The sequence below is a fragment of the Rosa rugosa genome, chromosome 1 (genome assembly GCF_958449725.1).
Source record: "Rosa rugosa chromosome 1, drRosRugo1.1, whole genome shotgun sequence".
NCBI lineage: Eukaryota > Viridiplantae > Streptophyta > Magnoliopsida > Rosales > Rosaceae > Rosa > Rosa rugosa.
Window position 1 is genome coordinate 62395555 of NC_084820.1, and position 18679 is coordinate 62414233.

General features: G+C 42.1%; 1 protein-coding gene across 1 annotated transcript; it reads left to right on the forward strand.

The window, feature by feature from the left end:
* The first annotated feature begins 12754 nt into the window (after window positions 1-12754).
* On the forward strand, window positions 12755-16384 carry LOC133725966 (palmitoyl-monogalactosyldiacylglycerol delta-7 desaturase, chloroplastic-like). The gene is made up of 5 exons (XM_062153391.1): window positions 12755-12994; window positions 13117-13257; window positions 15418-15564; window positions 15832-15938; window positions 16034-16384. Exons 1-5 carry the CDS (start codon window positions 12770-12772, stop codon window positions 16251-16253), a joined length of 840 nt encoding a protein of 279 aa, XP_062009375.1. The 5' UTR covers window positions 12755-12769; the 3' UTR covers window positions 16254-16384.
* Window positions 16385-18679: the final 2295 nt, after the last annotated feature.

The window sequence follows — 18679 nt, forward strand, 5'->3', positions numbered from 1 at the left end:
AATTTTAATCCTATTAATTCTTGCCTTTTGTGTGCAAAGACATTCAATAAGGGTATATTAGTCATGTAAAAAAGAAAAATTAATGAGGGTTGAGTCAGCAAAATTGAAAAGGAAATAAATCTGAGATGGCAGCTGAGTCATTAGACCGCAATTAACAAGAAAAATTGATGCGGACTACAATTTGTTTTTTGAACGCGGGGGGTGTCAGTCCATTAATAGTAAAGTAGGAAACATTACAAATGACTCACCCGGACTCCGGGCAACGACAGAAGAGAGCCATGAATAAATAACCTAAAGCAAGCCCTAGACTACTCAAACATAATGTAACCATAGGATTAAGCTCCAATGATTCAAGTAACCTTGACACTACTAGGGAGAATCCGAACGCAGCCAAGACCCTTCCCCAATATTATTATTAAAGCAGAGGCTCAAAGAAAAAAGAAAAAATGCTAGCTTAAATCTAAAAAACCTAGATTAAAAACCCTAAAGAAAGCAGAGCCCAACAAAGCAGACCCTGCCCTAGCCCAGCAACTGAGACCCAAGATGAGGCCCAACACATCAGCCGCAAACCATGAACCCGGCCAAACCCGCCTGGATGCCCGCCGGAGTACTCGCTGTCGACCACCAACGCCACTTGCATCCACTACGTAGATCCAGTCCAGAAAAGAAGGAAGAAGCCATCGTTCTTCAAGTTCCAGCCAAACCGGAAGGAGCAGCGACCACACGACCAGGAGAAGACCACTGCGAAGACCAGACGAGTCCGACATCCACCTCCTCCACCGCTCGAACCCAGCGTGCATGACCTCACCCATCGTCTCACAAGCCGCTAGAAACTCCAAATCGGACCCAATCCAAGGCGCTTATTTGCCCCCACTCTCACTACCCAACCCGAAGGGGGAGCAGAACAGCAGGAGACCAAGGAGACCCATCTGACGACGACATCAAGCCGACGCGCCGTCGGACGGAGAGAAGAAAAGGGAAGTGACGGCTGTTCCTTGGGAGAGACGAGAGAAACAACCCTAAGGTTTTTATGATTTGCGTGGAATTTTATCTTAAAATAATTCTATTCTATGGTCAACATGATTTTGAATAGTCGACACCACTTTTGATTTTGATTAGGAGGCAGAAGATGAACCTACCAATCAAGTTTGATCCACATAGAAAAAATAAATTGATGCGGACTACAATTAATATAGGGTCTAGCTTTTGGACTTTAATCAAATTAACTCATATATTAATTTCTCATCCTAACCGGAGCTTACAAAATAAAATTCATATAACATAAATATTAGTTCTCTCCATCTATTGTCAATTACTCTGGCATTTCATACCTCAATTTCTGCAGGGTATAATAACTTATCTATATGGGGTACTTATCTGCTCACATTTTCCGTTCTTCAAGTGATTTAGTGTTCCCCGTAACTTGTGTATGATGATATATATGACTTTTGACCAAAAAAAGATGATGTATATCACATTGACCTATTCTCGATGCGATGAAGTTACAAGTGCAGCTACGGTCAAAGTGTGGGCGCACATGAAATTACCTGTTGAAAAATAAAATTTTGCATAAGAAATAATATAAGCACCACAAAAATAAAAAAAATAGAGTAATTTGCCTTGATATGAGCATGAGATCGAGGTCTATCATATGATTATGACAAACTTGGTTGTCATTTGTCACCCTAGGAAATTTGCTAGTTCATTGCTTAGTTAAGAAGGAACGCACCGTCTGAATTGGAGGTTTTAAATTGTTAAATCGGTCTTTAAGGATCTTTATTGTGAAAACAAGAAATAAAAGAGAAACACCATGAACCTCTTGATGTTGATCACAATTCCAAATACAACCCATAACTCTAACTCTCTAAGCAAGCTTAATTGCAACTTTGCATGGAGTAGCCAGCTGTGCAGTCCTTACTAATTGGTGCATGTTAGAATATATAACTTTAGTGGAGACTTCGGGTATAATTGCAAGGCGTTCTCTTGATGTTTCTTGTAAGTTGGGGTTCAGGTTCTATGTCACTCCCTTTGTATTCTATGGTTTAATTAATCAAGCCTTGAGGACAGCCGTACATGTCTCATTTAAAAAAAAAAAAAACTATAAGCAAGTTTGATCGCAACTTTGTATTGTGTTATTCGGAATTTGCCTTTGTATGTGCATGAAGATTACTAGTCTACAGGTGTTTATGATAAACTTATTCTTAATTCAAGGAAATTCGTTAGCTCATTTCTTAGCTAATAAGGGAAGATTAATTGACGTGGTTGATGGAAGTTGACATGTAGATAGAGAATGCTCTGAATCTAGATCTAGTTTCATTTTGATGGGCTCTTCAATTTCAGAAACTTGCTCTCATTGATTTGGCAAATGTAAATGGCCTAGCTCCTCACCGGAACTTGTAAGCTCTTCAATTTTCATCTTGCAGAACTTGCAATGCACATTTCAAGGCCTGTATACATACATACATACATACATACATACAAACATATAGATGTGACAGCTCAATCTTCAAATTGAAAACGTTAGTCTCATGACCAATATTTATTTAACATAAAACTAAATTGTGTTTAATTTTTTTTTTAAATAATCTTCAAATTGCAATACAAAAAAACATAACTGTTCCAATCACAAAGTCACTGTACAAAGTGATTAGGAGGTTTTTTTCTTTTTGAATCCATCAATTTCAAGCCTGAATTACTTAATACATATCCTTTCTCTACCGTCTTGGGGTAGATAAAAAGTTTGTGATACGATACATAGATTAGGTCACAGTTTCATGCTCACTAAATAAAAGTAAGTCTATAAACGATATATGAACAACGACATAATAAATAGAGAAAGTAATATAAGCTCAATGACGCTCACTAAAAAGTAAAAACTAACAACATAGCTCTCTAACAATGTAGGGAACTATTATAATCAAAATGACTCGATTAAAAAAACAGGGCGCAACCCAAAACTATGGCCCATGTGATTAGGAGGTTGAAGAAATTAGATGGAAATATAGTTAATATACTTAGAGAAGTTTGGAGGCCAGCACACTGACCATATATAGTGAGACTATACTGGCTTTTATAGCATTCCATGTCATGTCAATGTCTAGGACCATGCTTTAAGAGCAAGTCTACCCGTTGAAGTTGGCAGGTCAATACTATTCACTGCTTTTTGCCTTTCATTTCCACCATTTAGGTTGCCATGTCAGATACTGTTCACAAAACGTATCGAATGTCAGTTGGCAGGTCAAGAAATTGACCCAGAGTGACCTTTTATGAACAGTATCTGACCTGCCAACCTCAACGGGTAGACTTGCTCTAAGCCTCAAGCTTTGACATTGACATTTTGCTATATAATTAACCAACACCTACCCAATTTATTAGCTTTATTATACTAATGATGATTCATATGGTTAAACGTCATGTGCAGTTTTCGAGTCTTAATTTTTACAGGGAAATTTTGCTCATGGGAGGTGTTTGAGCCCAAAAGTATTTTTGGCAAGATCCCTTTAGGGGGTTTAGTGTAGCGGGCCGATACTTGCGGCCCAAAATTAAGCCTGCTTGGGTTTGGGTTATACCTTCAACAATTCCGAGGTCCATAAGGAAAATGAGCCCTTATAGGAATCGAGTAGCGGAGATTGGATAGGAAACTTCAATCAATAATCCTTCTATGGCAAGGAACAGTCGAAACCCTAGGGTATAAATACAAGGGTTGAATGACAAAAAAAAAAAAAAAGAACTCTTCAAGCAATCAATCTCAACGATTATCAAAGCCTCTCCGGAGCAAGTCTACCTTCAACCTAGTTGAAAACCAGCGAAGTAAGGGTAACGTGCTTTCAACCCAGTGAAGCTAAAGTCACGCTTTAGCAAACCCGTGCTTTCTCCTACTTCCCGGTGATTGCTCTGCTTAGTCTACAATACTAAGTATCGACTCGGTGATTGCTCTGCTTAGTCTACAATACTAAGATCGACCAGACTTGGCGTGCTTGCCAGAGTACGCCGCGTTATATCAAGCCACAATCTCACTCCAACCCTGGGTGCTATATTTTGACGGCTCAAGAACGGACACACTGGCGGGGGCAGGGGTCGTTCTGCAGAACCCAGATGGCGATCAGTTTTCCTATTCTTTCCAGTTAGTGTTCCGGTGCACTAATAACCAAGCTGAGTATGAGGCCCTCATTATAGGCCTAGAGGTGTTGCTGGAGCCAGGAGTCAGAGACATCCAGGTCCGCGAAGATTCTTTACTCGTTATTAATCAGCTTCGCGAGAAGTTCAGTTGCACGAGCTACTTGCTTGCACCATACTTGGATCGTTCACTTGAGCTCCTGGTCTAATTTGATGACGTGGACTTAGATCATATTCCTCGCGAGAGTAACTTTGCTGCCAATGAGCTCGCCCAATTGGCTATAGGCATTACTTTAAAATATGGAGTTCGTGAACGGATCTTAAAAGTCGAGCGCCGCACGTTGCCTTCATGGCTCACGAGGCCTGACCCACCAGATGAACCAACAATAGCTGTTTTAGACCCTATTGATGTGGATTGGCGGGTTCCCTTAATCGCTTACCTCAAGCAACCAGACTCCTCAACTAACAAGAAGATAGGCTTTCTCGCGCTTAATTATTTTCTCAGGAATGACGAGTTGCGGCGCCGCGGAGAGGACGACATTGATTTTAGGTGTGTATATGGCCGTGAAGCTAAGCGCTTGATGTGAGAAGCACATGCAGGCGTATGTGGCACTCATCAAGCGGGCCCAAAGATACTTTGGCTAATCCGGAGACATGGCTATTATTGGCCCAGTATACTAAAAGACTGCATCGCGTTCGCGAAGGGTTGCTAGGCACATGGGCCGGTCCAGCACATTCCTAACATACCTATGCAGCCTATTATTAAGCCCTGGTCGGCGCGCAGCTGGGCACTCGACTTGATTGGAATGATTCATCCTCATTCATCTCTTCAGCACAAGTTCATCATCTTCGCCACTGACTTGTTTACTAAGTGGGTCGAAGCTGAGCCCTTAAAGGAGGCTTCTGGTGCCACCATCTGCCAATTTATCTTTAACCACATTATTTGCAGATTTGGCGTTCCAGAGGTTTTGGTCTCAGACAGGGGGGCAGCATTCATGGGTCGCGACATGGCACAGCTCGTCGCTGACTTAGGCATACAGTTCATTCATAACACTCCCTATTATGCTCAATCCAACGGACAAGCAGAGGCCAGCAACAAGATCGTCATCACCTTACTAAAGAAAATGCTAGCAGAAAATCCTCGCCAGTGGCATGAAACGTTGTATGGGACTCTTTGGGCCTATCGCACTTCTAAGCGTAGCCACCCTATGCCTTGATGTTTGGACACGACGCGGTTTTACCATTGGAGATTAACGTTCAGTCTCTCCGGATGCAGGACCAACACCATATGATCTGTGAAGATTATGTCCAGGCTATGTGGCAGGAGCATGAGGATCTTAGCGAAAAGCGCTTGGCGGCTTTGGATAGCTTGGTGATGGAAAAACAGCGAGTTGCTCGTGCCTATGATAAGAGGACGCGCGACCGCAGTTACAAGGAAGGTGACCTCGTTTGGAAGGCAGTCTTGCCGCTTGGTGAGAAGTTGACCGGCCACGACAAGTGGACTTTGTGCTGGGAAGGACCTTTTGTGATTCACAAAATTTTGGACAAATGGGCCTTTCACCTTAAAGATTTGGACGGCGAAATCCACCGGAACCCAATCAATGGTCGCTTTCTGAAGAAATATTACCCAAGTGTTTGGGAATTTGAAGATCGGCCTGATACACCAGTTTCTGGGACAGGGGGCAAACATAGTCGTACTTTGTTCGCGTTCTCCTCTGCATTTGGGCCTACTCAGTGGCCCCACTCTAATGTACTCGCTTCACCTAGTAAGACTAGGGGGCAAACCTCTATACATTTTGGGCTTTGTTTTCGGGGTTTCTAGAGTTTTGCAGAACTTATTTTTATTTGTTATTTTGCAAATTTTTCAATGTTAGTTGAAAGTTGAAAATTCTTTTGACAATAAGTGTTAAGGATTATGTGCAACAAGGCCTATACTAGAGGCTTTATTATATACAATAAGAGATTAAAAGTAGCAGAATATTATTGTATTCATAAAGTGGCTTTGCGGCCAGAAGCAATAAAGTACATTCGCGAAAGTTACATTTGCAGATTACAAAGCCAAAAGTGGCTGAAAGTCACAGGATTTCAGATCTTCTAAGAGCTTCTGGATCTTCTGGATTTTCTTTCAGGAAGGGGTCGGAGGTGATTACTCTTACTCTTTCTCTCTTCACCCTCCTCTCTTGAACCTTAGCTGCAGCTGCTAGCGTCTGTAGGAGAGAGGGAAGGAAATAATCATCCCAACCCTTCTAGTTGTCCATCCTCCGGGCCGAAAGCGAACATCAGAGGAGAGCGCAACTCAGTTGCCCCATTTATCTCATGGACAAAAACAGAAGTTTGGTCCATTAAGTTCAGGAGGTAGGGCACCGAAGAAGAGCGTACGGCCTTGGGTGGCCTCCCACCCTTCCTCGGTTTGCTCCGCGCAGGGGAACCTAAGGAGGGAAACTCCTCAGAATGTGGTATCCTGCACTAGGAGCTCCTCGTGTTCTTCAGCCTATCCGAAGTTTAGGATGTTCCATCCAGGCTTTCAGAAACCAAAGACACGAGGTTGCCTGAGATTAAGCCATAAGGCCTACCTAGGAACTGAGATTTTGCCATAAGGCCTAAGATCTAGAGGCTGAAAGTGAGATTGTCAGGAGAAGATTTCAGAAGAAGAAGGAAGAGAAGCAAGGCTTGCAGGGTTATTTCTGGGTAAGCCATGGTGGTGTCCACTCTCATTCTCAAAGTACAAGTATATATAGGGCCAACCTCAGTGGCCTCAGCCCTTTGATGGATAGTTGGAGTTGATTCAACGCCATCAATAGAGTCATCAATAAAATTCAATGCTATGATCTCGGAAATAAAGGAAAATTGAAGACGCGTGGGTAACGGAACAGTCTTCAAGGAAGTAACCGCTCCATTTCTAGATTATCTTTTCGGAACTGTTTTAATTTGCAATTAAGGCAAAATTGAATGCTTTGTTGCTTACAAAATTAAAAGATGTATTTGGACCAGTAAAGTGGGCTAAATAACTAAATAATATTAAGAATATTCATATTACAAAAATAATGGGCCTATTGCTGAGAGGCCTAAAGCCCGCGGCCCGCATAAGTCAGGCAGAGGAAATGTTCATCCAGACAAAAGCCAGCTTCAGCAGCGACTTATTCGGCTTGGTGGGCTGCTCCGCGAGCCTGGGCCAGGTTTTGAGATAGCACCTCGGAAGTTGCCAAAGGTTGTTCCAGTTGGGCTTCTGCATGAACAATCCCAGCCCTTACAGTAGTTAGTTGGGCCTGAAGGTCTTGGATCTGGGACTGAAGGTGATTCTCTGCGAGTGTCATCTCCCTAATATGAGAGGCCTGTTCACCCAGGAAATCGCGCAGAGAGTCCATCTGTTGAGCAAGGGCCTGATGATGGGTTTGGGCCTGCCTGGCCTGCGCCGTCGCGGCTGTTTTCTCATTGAGCCACTTAGGGAGATCCTCCAGCAATTTGTCAATGTCAAGGAACTGGGCCTCAGTGATGGCACCCTCGCGGCTAAGTACTCTGAGGTACTCTAAAGCTCTCGCGGGCGCGCCAGGCGTCAGGATGTCAGGGCCTAGGAGACGACGAAGGCCTTCCCTAGCATCATCTACAACTCCAGGAGGAGTCACTTCGAGCACCCGAGCCAGCCATTCTAGCCTGGAAGGCTCAGCGGGAGGGGCTTCCGGTGGAACAGGAGCAACAACAACTGGAGCCTCGAGAGGCTCCACAATAGGAACTGCCTCTGGCACAGGCGCAGAGTTCACTTCTTCCCTTGCTTCGAGCACTTGGGGGGCAGGTTCCTGGTCAGCTACATCCGCAATATCTGGTTCAATAGGATTCCCGCCAGTCATCTCCTCAGAGGCGACAGGCGACAGCCACCTCCTCGGTGTGGGCAGAACTCTGACTCTGAAAAGAGATGTCAGAATGTCAAGAAAGGTTAAGGTGGGATAAGTTAGAGCGAAAGTTGCTGTGAGAAGAAGTACCTTTTCAGTGTTTGGCTCTCGAAGGGTGCCTGAAGCACTGTGAAATAGCACTGGGGGAGCTAAAGTTTCGGTCGCCGCTTGTTCCTGATCACCTATAACAACATCAGGGGCGGAATCAGGCGCTACTTGCTCCAGGATGTTGGTCGCGTTGGTATCCTCGCGGGGAGTGTCAGGAGGGGGCATTCTTTCTTCAGCCTCAGGCGAGCTGTCATCTAAAATCTGCACTGACATCAGGACCAAGTGTGAATCACCCGCGACGCTAATCGGAGGTGGAGGAATGTTTGAATCCGGTGGTACTTGGGCTTGCGAGGAGGCTGCTTCTCCGCCAGCGGTGGATGGGCCTTCCCCACTCTGCCTGGGAGGACCTGTGGACCTGTGACGAACCTGCAAAGGAGGAGCGTTATAGGATGAAGACTGAAATGAACGATAAGTTTACTACTTAACATAATCATAGAATACCAGTCGGTAAGCCAATGGTTCATCGTCTTCCCAGGGGTCAGTTCGGGGGTCGGAACGACTGCGCTTGCAGGCCAGAGAGGTGATGACCTATTGAGGTTGAGGGAGTCAGATTAAACTTTAAAAGAAAGCATCAAGATCATAAGGTCTATAAGGGACTTCTTACCTCCTGTGATTTTTCATCATCAGATGAGTCTTCAACTTCAGGTTCGATCGCTATAGCCTTTTGCTTCGCGGCCTGACCGGTGGCCGGAGGAGGATTAACAACTTGACTACCGGAGGGCGGCAGACTTCTCCGCTGAAAATAAGATATGAGTTAAGGGGGTAAAAACAAAAGAAGTAAAACGGAGAATATGCGAATGAATTTACCTCTTGTGATGGTTCGCGGATTATGATTCAGGCTTGAGCAGGACACGGGGCTCGCGAGGGTCGCGGAGCCGGTGTAGGTAGCGGAGGTTGTGCCTCATCCTCAGGGAAGCGGGCGAGCAGTTTGGAATCAATTTCGTTGGGGTACCTCAAATCTTGGAAGAGGGTCGCGAAGAGCTCATCATCCCGTTGTTTCCAACAGTTAACAGAGACTTGAGACCACCAATGGTCGTAGTCCTCAGCGACTCTGTCAATGGGGATAAGTTCGTTGGCCCAGATGGGAAGGTTGACCAGAGAGAGCATGCTTTGGGCAGGAGGAGGGCCGGTCGCAGGGCCAATTCTGCGCCAAGAAGTGTTGTAATTCCAAGCATCATATAGGGGAAAGGCACTAACTGGGCCAGCCCGAGTTGGCGAGCGAAATGATTGGGAGCGTAAAGCTCGTTACTGATGATGTCGTTAGCCACGAGCCTAATATCGAAGCAGGAGATCGCGCGGCGAAAGGCCAAGCACGCGCGATCGCTATAATCAGGATCCCCAGGAAAGAACCCATGTTTGAGTGGGGGCGGGAAACTTCTACCAAGTACCAGGTCCAAGTTTGGCATCTCGTCCAGAAAATATAGATATGAGAAACATTCAGAATATGGTAGAGAGGTGTACCTTGCTCCGCGGTAGAGCCATTGACCCAGAAGCACGTCAGCCGGTGGAAGCTGTGGAATGTCTTGCCGGCGGAAGTGAGGGAAATAGACTTGTATCCAGAAGTCCAGGATCCAGAAGGGGCCAGAAATACCGATCTCGAAGGGATGCATCGTGGCCTGGTACAGGGTGCGATATAGAGCGCCTAGTACAGGTTGTCCGAGACCTACACGGCGGCCGTTGTAGAGGGCCATGGCCAGAGAAGTCCAAGGACCAGTGGGTTTGTTAGCGGAAGTACATAAAATAAATTTGCAGAGCCAGTATTCCAAAAAGGCAATGCCGCCGGTCGCATTGTGCGCCTTGCGATAGTGGGTCAACCATCTAGGATAGGAGCTGTTGTGGCTGCCGCGGCCGGTTTGAACCATATGCGAGGGGAAGTTGACGGCGTCGAATTGGCCATGCACATAAGGTTCATCGTCGATGGGCAGTCCCGTGATGGTAAGAATGTCCAGCAATGTGATGTTCATTTGGCCGAACCGGAAATCGAAAGTGTTGCTGGCAGTATTCCAGAAACAGAGAATGGCGGCCAGCGGTGAACGATTACCACCGCTGGGAACATGGAAACACAGATCGATGGTGTGGGTAATACCTGCCACGTTCCAGTGAGCCAGTTCCCTTGCGCGAACTTCGCTATACCAGGCGAGTTCGACAGCGCTAACAGTGGGCCAAAACCCTATCTTGGCTCTGAATTGACGCGCACCCCAACTATTGAAATCTCCGGGAGTCCTCCGAAGGACTGGAATGGGTCGGCGGATGGGTAGACCATATAAGGCGAGGGCGTCTGCCGGGATAGAATCTCGTGGGGTAGGACCCAGTCCGGCCTGAGAATTGGGGAGGCTGAGTAGTAGAGGCCTCTGGATAGTGGTGTGAATGAAGCAGCGGGCATCGATGCCGGTTCCCCAAGTATGAGCAGCCGCCTCGTTGATTTCTTCCTCTTGATTGATGACGATTTTCTTGGGTGGAGCCATTTCTAGGTTTCTCTGAGGAAGATAGTGTGGAACAAGAAGGTTTTCTGGATTTAGGAGACTGGAAGAGTTTCTGATGTGATAAATCCGAGTGGCGATAGGATTGAAATAAGAGATTTTGTGAGGGAAATGATGCGACGAAAAGACGTTTAACAACTAAACATACGCAAACCTTCATTTATGGCCTCGTTTCTGTCATAAGTCGTGTCACTTAAGTCCCATTCGATCAGTTACAATTTCGCGGGCCTGATCTCGGGGCCTGGGGGGCATTGTTTGAGCTCAAAAGTATTTTTGGCAAGATCCCTTTAGGGGGTTTAGTGTAGTGGGCCGATACATGCGGCCCAAAATTAAGCTTGCTTGGGTTTGGGTTATAGCTTCACCCATTCCCAGGTCCATAAGGAAAACGAGCCCTTATAGGAATCGAGTAGCGGAGATTGAATAGGAAACTTCAATCAATAATTTTTCTATGACAAGGAACAGTCGAAACCCTAGGGTATAAATACCAGGGTTCAAGGACAAAAAAAAAAAACAAGAACTCTTCAAGCAATCAATCTCAACGATTATCAAAGCCTCTCCGGAGCAAGCCTACCTTCAACCTAGTTGAAAAACCAGCGAAGCTAAAGTCACGCTTTAGCAAACCCGTGCTTTCTCCTACTTCCCGGTGATTGCTCTGCTTAGTCTACAATACTAAGTATCGACTCGGTGACGCAAGAGATCACACCACAAGTCCTTATCCGTAAGGCAAGAAGTCTTTTTCCGAAAGGCATAGAAAAGAACCTGGTGACGATCTGGTGCTCTCCTCGTCTACAGCGTTTGAGAAGAAGTCAGGTCAAGGGACTCCCCGACGACTGCACCTCATAGTGCTGGCACGCCTGCGCACGTTCAAAAGAGATTGTTTGCAACCAAACTGGTTTTGGAGCCAAACAGGAGGCAAGCTATAATGCTTAAAAAGTGAAAGGTATGTATATACCAATGAGTCACTGGCTTCTCTGATGAGAATAATTGACTACCAACAAGCAGAGAAACTGCAGGTGTCTTCATGAAGTTAAGTTTGGCAAGGTGAGAGCATAACCTAATCTTCTTAACACTTTTGCATGTAAAACAAAGCTATCACACCACTTGATTTACTTTGCATCGATCATCTCAAAAACATTTCAATATAATTGAATCAAATATATAACTGCACTAGCTACTGCGTGATATCTGCTGCCTAGCTCCTTGAGTTTTCTGATAGCTAAGTCATCAGAGCGTGGTTCGGTTTTCCAGGGCGGTGGCCGGAGTTACACAATCGAAAACCCCAACCCTGGTGCTCTTCTGGAATCCTTGGTTGGCGTCATAGGCGTCCAGAATATGACCTATTCGATCTGAGGTGTTCAAACGATTCCCTCATGGCAGACATTGCTTCTGAAAAACCGTGTTGGTGCATGATGCTAACGCAACGGGAATTGGAATTCATTCCCAAAAGTTATTCCCAGTAATTGAACCTGTTTCCATGAACATTATTTAGGCGTAGTCTTAAACCAGGGAGACACTCATACACTAAGCAATTTTGTGGAAATCCAATTCCATGCACTGTAAATGTCTATTTGTCTACCACGTTATGCAGCTATACAAAACCCTAAGACCAGCAAGAACCATGGCCCATTCGGCTTAGTCTCATTTGGGCTTTACAACCACATGTGCAACAAATTAACGCATAGTGCTACTTAGAAAATCTGAAAATGCATTACAACCAAATCTTAATGCGGTTTCCTGCATGCGGAGCAAAGCTATCGTCAAATCACATCTCATATTTTAATTTACCGCCAACGGTTCAAACAAAGGCAGCGATACAAGCAACGCCTGATTACTTGATCTGCTTTTGTTTTTTTATATATATACATCAAGCAACGCCTGATTACTTGATCTGCTTTTGTTTTTTTAAGTACTTGATCTGCTTTTGTTTTTTTATATATATACATCAAGCAACGCCTGATTACTTGATCTGCTTTTGTTTTTTATATATATACATCAGATTCTCAAAATCAGTCTAGGAGAGGTCTTGGCAATAGGCGGCGGTAGGTGCTCCGATTAATATGACAAGCCCCACAAAACACATGTTGTATATACAAGTGAGTCTCCATAACATAAAACTTCTTCTTCATCTAAATTTAAATTTATATCCCTCACTTCAAGAACAGCACCTTGGAAGAAAATATGGACGCCTCAACAACCAAGTTGTTCTTCCTGGCCATACATTGCCTTGCTCTTTTGGGGCCGTTTTATTTCAACTGGTCTGCGTTTTGGCTGGCTGTGGGACTCTATTTTGTTACAGGTGTGGGTATAACTCTGTCTTTCCATAGAAACCTCGCTCACCGCAGCTTAAAGCTTCCCAGATGGCTCGAGTACTCTTTTGCCTACTGCGCCGTCCTTTCGCTCCAGGTTTGTGAAACTGCACCCAAGGACGTACTGTTAATTAACCCATCTACTTTGATCTGGCTAGCTTGATATATACTCTGAGGGATCATTAATCTATTGCATGCTCTAATTTGTATGGTTTATAGGGAAGTCCAATTGAATGGGTGAGCACGCACAGAGTCCATCATCAGTTTACAGACACATGGGATGACCCTCACAGTCCCATTAAGGGATTTTGGTACAGTCATATTGGTTGGATAGTTGACTATCATTCTCGGTTTGGAACTGTACGTATAAACATCTCTCTCTCTCTCTCTCTCTCAAACACAAATCCTAAATACTTGAGATGCACACTACTATTAAGATTATGGTGTACATGCATATCAGCGTATTTATAACATATATATATACAAATTCTATCCAGAGCGGAGCTCCGCTTTGAAATTAACGTGTGAAGTTCGAGTTTTGGGTTACTTTTCGGTCGCATATCCACATCTCAACCGTTTAGTTTTTAGGTACTTTTCGGGCGTGGGGCTGAGCCTCCCAGCTTGGCTGGGTTCCAAACCCTTTAAAAAAAAAAAAAAAAAAAAATCTCTGCAAATTTTCAGTCAAATTGATGATTGTTAAGGTATCTAACTCGCTTAAACCAATAGACGAACTGAATCTATCAACCTGAACCATACTAGCAGCTTTAAGGGCAACTCCAACCATGGGGTTCAAATTCAGATTTGGGAGAATTATAGGACTTCTCATCTCCAACCATGGTTTTTGGGGGGTGTTGGTCCTAAATTTATAGGACTTGGGCTCATCCCAAGTCTCAAATATGAGACTTTTCCAAGACCAGGACTGGTCACTGTAGCATCGGGGCCACCAAGTGGGCTGTCTCAGCCCAACAGATGAAGAGACGCGCCTGGAGTTGGGCATGAAGGAGACGCGCGCTTCAGGTGGAAGGGAGAAAGGGACGAGCGCGTATGCGCTGGAGAGAGAGAGAAAAGGCTGAGAAGTCTGGTTCACGGGCCCCACGTCTGCTGTGTTTTGTCCCCTGCCGACTGTTGGAACCCCCAATGGTCATATCTATTGAAGGGCTCTGATCAGTCCATTTTGAAAATGGATGGTTAGATGTTGGGTTAATTTGGTTTTTTTTTTTTTGACTGAAACGGATCTATTCAAGATCCAATGGCTCAGATTTTTTGGAAAAAAGTGATGAATGGCCTTATTAGTTGAAGGGTTATTATTTCCTTTTTGTTCCAAAAAAAAAATAAAAAAAATAACCAGAAAATTGGGGAAATTACCAGAAAATTTCCTTTTTTTTAATTCATTAAATAATAAGAATAATTTTTAAATATTATGATAAAATGTTAAATTATTATTTTTACCTGATTTAATTAAATTAACATATTTTTAATATAATATTCATCAAAATTATACTCATATTATATTTTAGTCAAGAATAGTGAAAATAGAACCCCCATATAGCACCTCATGGTTGGAGATGAGAATTGAGTCTTATATGCATGAATAGTGCAACTAGGGGGTGCTAAAATGAGAATAGCACCCCCAAATGGTGCCCATGGTTGGAGTTGCCCTAAGGGAGTTATCAATGCCTTAACGATCATCATTTTGGCAGAAAATTTGCAGAGATGATCTATACAGTAGTACCTAAAAACTGAACGGTTGAAATGTGGATGTGCGACAAAAAAGTGACCCAAAACACGAACTTCACACGTTAATTTCAAAGCGGAGCTCCGCTCTGGATAGGATATGTATATATATATATATATACAGGCGTTCTTGGTTGCGGACGTCCGTACCTAAGGATTAGGTACGGATTTCCATTTTTTCCCCCATTTCCGATCACACATTTAGATCTTAACCGTCCAGTTTTTAAGTCCTAATGTATAGATCATCTCTGCAAAATTTCAGCCAAATTGGTGATCGTTAAGGCATTCAAAATTGCAATTTACAACAATGAATACGAACGGTTCCGGTTCGACAGATTCGGAACCGTTCGTATTCATTGTTGTAAATTGCAGTTTTGAATGCCTTAACGATCACCAATTTGGCTGAAATTTTGTAGAGATGATCTATACATTAGGACCTAAAAACTGAACGGTTAAGATCTAAATATGTGATCGGAAAAGGGGGAAAAAATGGAAATCCGTACCTTTTGCTTAGGTACGGACGTCCGCACCTGAGAATGGTTATATATATATATATATATGCAGTTACCTCTTGAGTCTCAAAACCCGAGTTGAAGACTTTATTATTCCTACGAAGACCTTACCTACCTGAATACAATGATTTTTTTTCTTGTGAAATGAGATAAAAGTTGCCTGAAAGAAAATACAGCTACGTACGTACTTGATCGTACTGGAATCATGCATGTAGGTATCAATCAGAAAATTAATGGATGTCTTCCCAATAATGTGTTTGTTGAATTTCTGTAGCCCGACGCTCTAGAATTCAAGAATGTCGGAGACTTAAAGAAGCAGTGGTACTACAGGTTTCTTCACTATACGTATCCTTGTCACTCTGTTGCTCTTGGAATTCTGCTATATGCTGGAGGAGGGCTACCATTCTTGGTTTGGGGAATGGTAAGCTTGCTCTTACTGATCATCACCTACCTTGTTCCACAAGAATGAGTCAATTATTTGGCTATGTACATATTAATTAACTTCTCAATGAACCATATCTTACCAACTGACTATGACATGTTGGTAAGTTATAATTCCAACATTGTAAAGGTTATGATGAGTTCAATTGTCACTAACATATGTAACGGTGGGGTGGGTTAAGGGTGTGTTTTTTTTTTTTTTAAATGCTGATTAATTGCTTGTCTTTTTAATTACGATTCTTTGCAGGGTGTGAGGACTGTATTTTTTCTCCACATTACCTTCTCAATAAACTCAATCTGCCACATATGGGGAAAGCAAGTATGGAATACTGGTGATTTGTCTAGAAACAACTGGTATTAAATATTTATATATCAATCATTTGGCTAATGAATTAATATGTAGTTATTGGCGTGATTATATATAATTTAAAGTTTGATTTTGACTATAGGTTGTTAGGTTTGCTAGCACATGGCGAAGGTTGGCACAATAATCATCATGCCTTTGAGTACTCAGCTCGACAAGGCTTGGAATGGTGGGAGATTGATACTACTTGGTATATAATAAGCTTCCTTGAAGCCATTGGTTTGGCTACAGACGTAAAACTCCCAACTGAAGCTCATAAGAGACGAAAGGCTTTCTGCCAGAATAGCAATATAATAATTCGATGATCAGGAAAAGCTCAAAGTCGATCGGGATTTAAGCAGCAATGTATAAAAAGTGTAATGAATAAGATCGACCAACCGTCTATTACAGGGCCGGTCCTAAGTTTTTCAAGTCTTTGGGCGAAAAATATATATACATCAATAAAATGAAATGAAAAAAAGAAATCTTCAATAATTGAGATCTCTAAAGAGAAGCCAAACACCAATTAATCTACTAAACTTTGAATGTAAATACTTGAGCATAGAACAATAAAACGTGGAATCAACTTTGCTCCTTCTTGTTTTTCCTTTTTTGCTCGAGATTGACTTAGAACTCCAACTTCCAATTGCACCTAATATTGAAAATTAAAAACGAATTCGCAATCAACAGAACCCAGAAATCAAGTAACCCAAAATCAAAATTGAAAAACACCTAATACATATTTTGATTTGTACCTCAGCCTACATTGATGGAAACCCGAAGAATTCGTATGAACACCGTAGAAGAACATAAGCATAGAGAGGAGAAAGAGTGGTGATGATAATGATGAGAAGAAATTGAAGGATTGAACAACCATTGAAACCAATTTAAAGAGAATTTGCTTGATTCAAGGTTTGGGAGAAAGTAAGAGACGCTGAAATAATGGCATCGTGCGTGCAATTGGAAAAAGAAAGAACAAAAGATGCTGAAATAATTGCGTCTAAAAATCTGCAATTTTTTTTTTTAACGTTCCTTATTACTTATTTATATATATATATATATATATATATATATATATATATATATATATATATATATATATCGGGACGGATCGGTAGCATCTTAAATTATAGTTAAGATTATACTTCAATTTTGGTCCATTAGATTCTTATGTAATTAAGGGCTGAGATTAAACACTTTATTTCTTTGTTTTCATGTTTAATTTAATTTAATTAATTGACTGATTTTAATTAAATAAAAAAAGTAAATTGAAAACAAAGCCATAGCTGCCCTGAGGATTCAAAAAGGATTAAGGTAGATGAAGATGCCTCCTATTACGTCTTCTTCATCCCTTGATGGAAAATCAAAAGGGATTGAAGAAAGCCCAGGCCATTATCATACATATCTAAACTAAATAATTATCACCAAACCATCTAATTAAAACCCCAAAACTAGAGCATATTTGATGCTTTGCTTATATGCAACACAAACGCATACAAAACCGGCCTGCAACCATCAACAAAACCTACCATATGCTAGATGTTCGGCAAATTCAATCCTAGAATATAACGTAAACTTTTGCATCATAAGTATGAAGGCGAACAAGGGGCGCGCTGATTAAAGTCGAAGTGAAGACGGAGACGTAGTCGTTAAGGTGGTGAGGACGCCAATGATGGCGGAGGTCGCGAAGAGAACAGCTTGGTGGGTGGGACTGTTGGGTGAAGGATTGGCGACTACTCTCTCTGGCAACCGGCAAACAGTTTTTTTCATTTTTCATTTAAGTTTCTAGAATTTAAAATTAATTAATTAACTTTAATTAAAGATGCAAGAGAAAAATATAAGATTTAATCTCAGCTCTTAATTTCGGACTAATCCAATGAACTAAAATTGAAGTATAATCTTAACTATAATTTTGTATGCCATTGATCCGCCCCCTATATATATATATATATATATATATATATATATATATATATATATATATATATATATATATTTATTTATTTATTTATTAAACTTTTTTTTTTAGACGCAATTAATATATATATATATATATTAAATCTTATTTTAAAAATTTGGCGCCCCCTCTTTGTTGTGCCCTGTGCGGTCGCCAATGCTGCCCAGCAGCAAAGCCGGCCCTGGTCTATTATATAGTTATGGTTACATGACTCAATGATGTTCAATTTCACTAATTTTATTTTTGAAGGTATAATTTTATTTGTGATACAAAATGACACATGTTTTGGTAAAATTGAAGTTCAGAAATTGGGCAAAAAATAATGAAATGATTTTCCACATAGAAAATAGAATTTTCGTGTTTAGAATGTTAATGATATAATTGATGTCATGAGCATGAAGAATACTATTCTAAAGGTGTTTGCCAGACTTGGTGTCTTTTTTTTTTTTTTTTTTTTTTTGAGGTAGCTAGGGTAAAACGGTTGCCCTTAAGCCTTAACCAATAATCAAACCATAGAATACAAGGAGAGGACATAAAGCCTAAACCCCGTATGACAATAAGCCTGAAGAGAATGTCCCAAAATAATATTAGGAGTCTCAATAAATCATGTGTATTCTAACACACACTAATTAGCACAGAGTGCACGACTGGCTACTCCATTTGCTTTACAATTTTGGTGACATACCGGAAAGATAATGCTCACGCGGAGCCATAATACACTAATGCTCCCATGCACTATGTTGCCACCAAAAAATAAATTCGATGACACTTGGTTTTATTCTGCCACTAGGAGGC

Coding starts and splice junctions, on each gene's coding strand:
- LOC133725966 (XM_062153391.1), top strand. CDS start 12,770: ATGGACGCCTCAACAACCAAGTTGTTCTTCCTGGCCATACATTGCCTT. Junction 12,995..13,116: donor GCGCCGTCCTTTCGCTCCAG/GTTTGTGAAACT, acceptor TATGGTTTATAG/GGAAGTCCAATTGAATGGGT. Junction 15,939..16,033: donor GATTTGTCTAGAAACAACTG/GTATTAAATATT, acceptor TTTTGACTATAG/GTTGTTAGGTTTGCTAGCAC.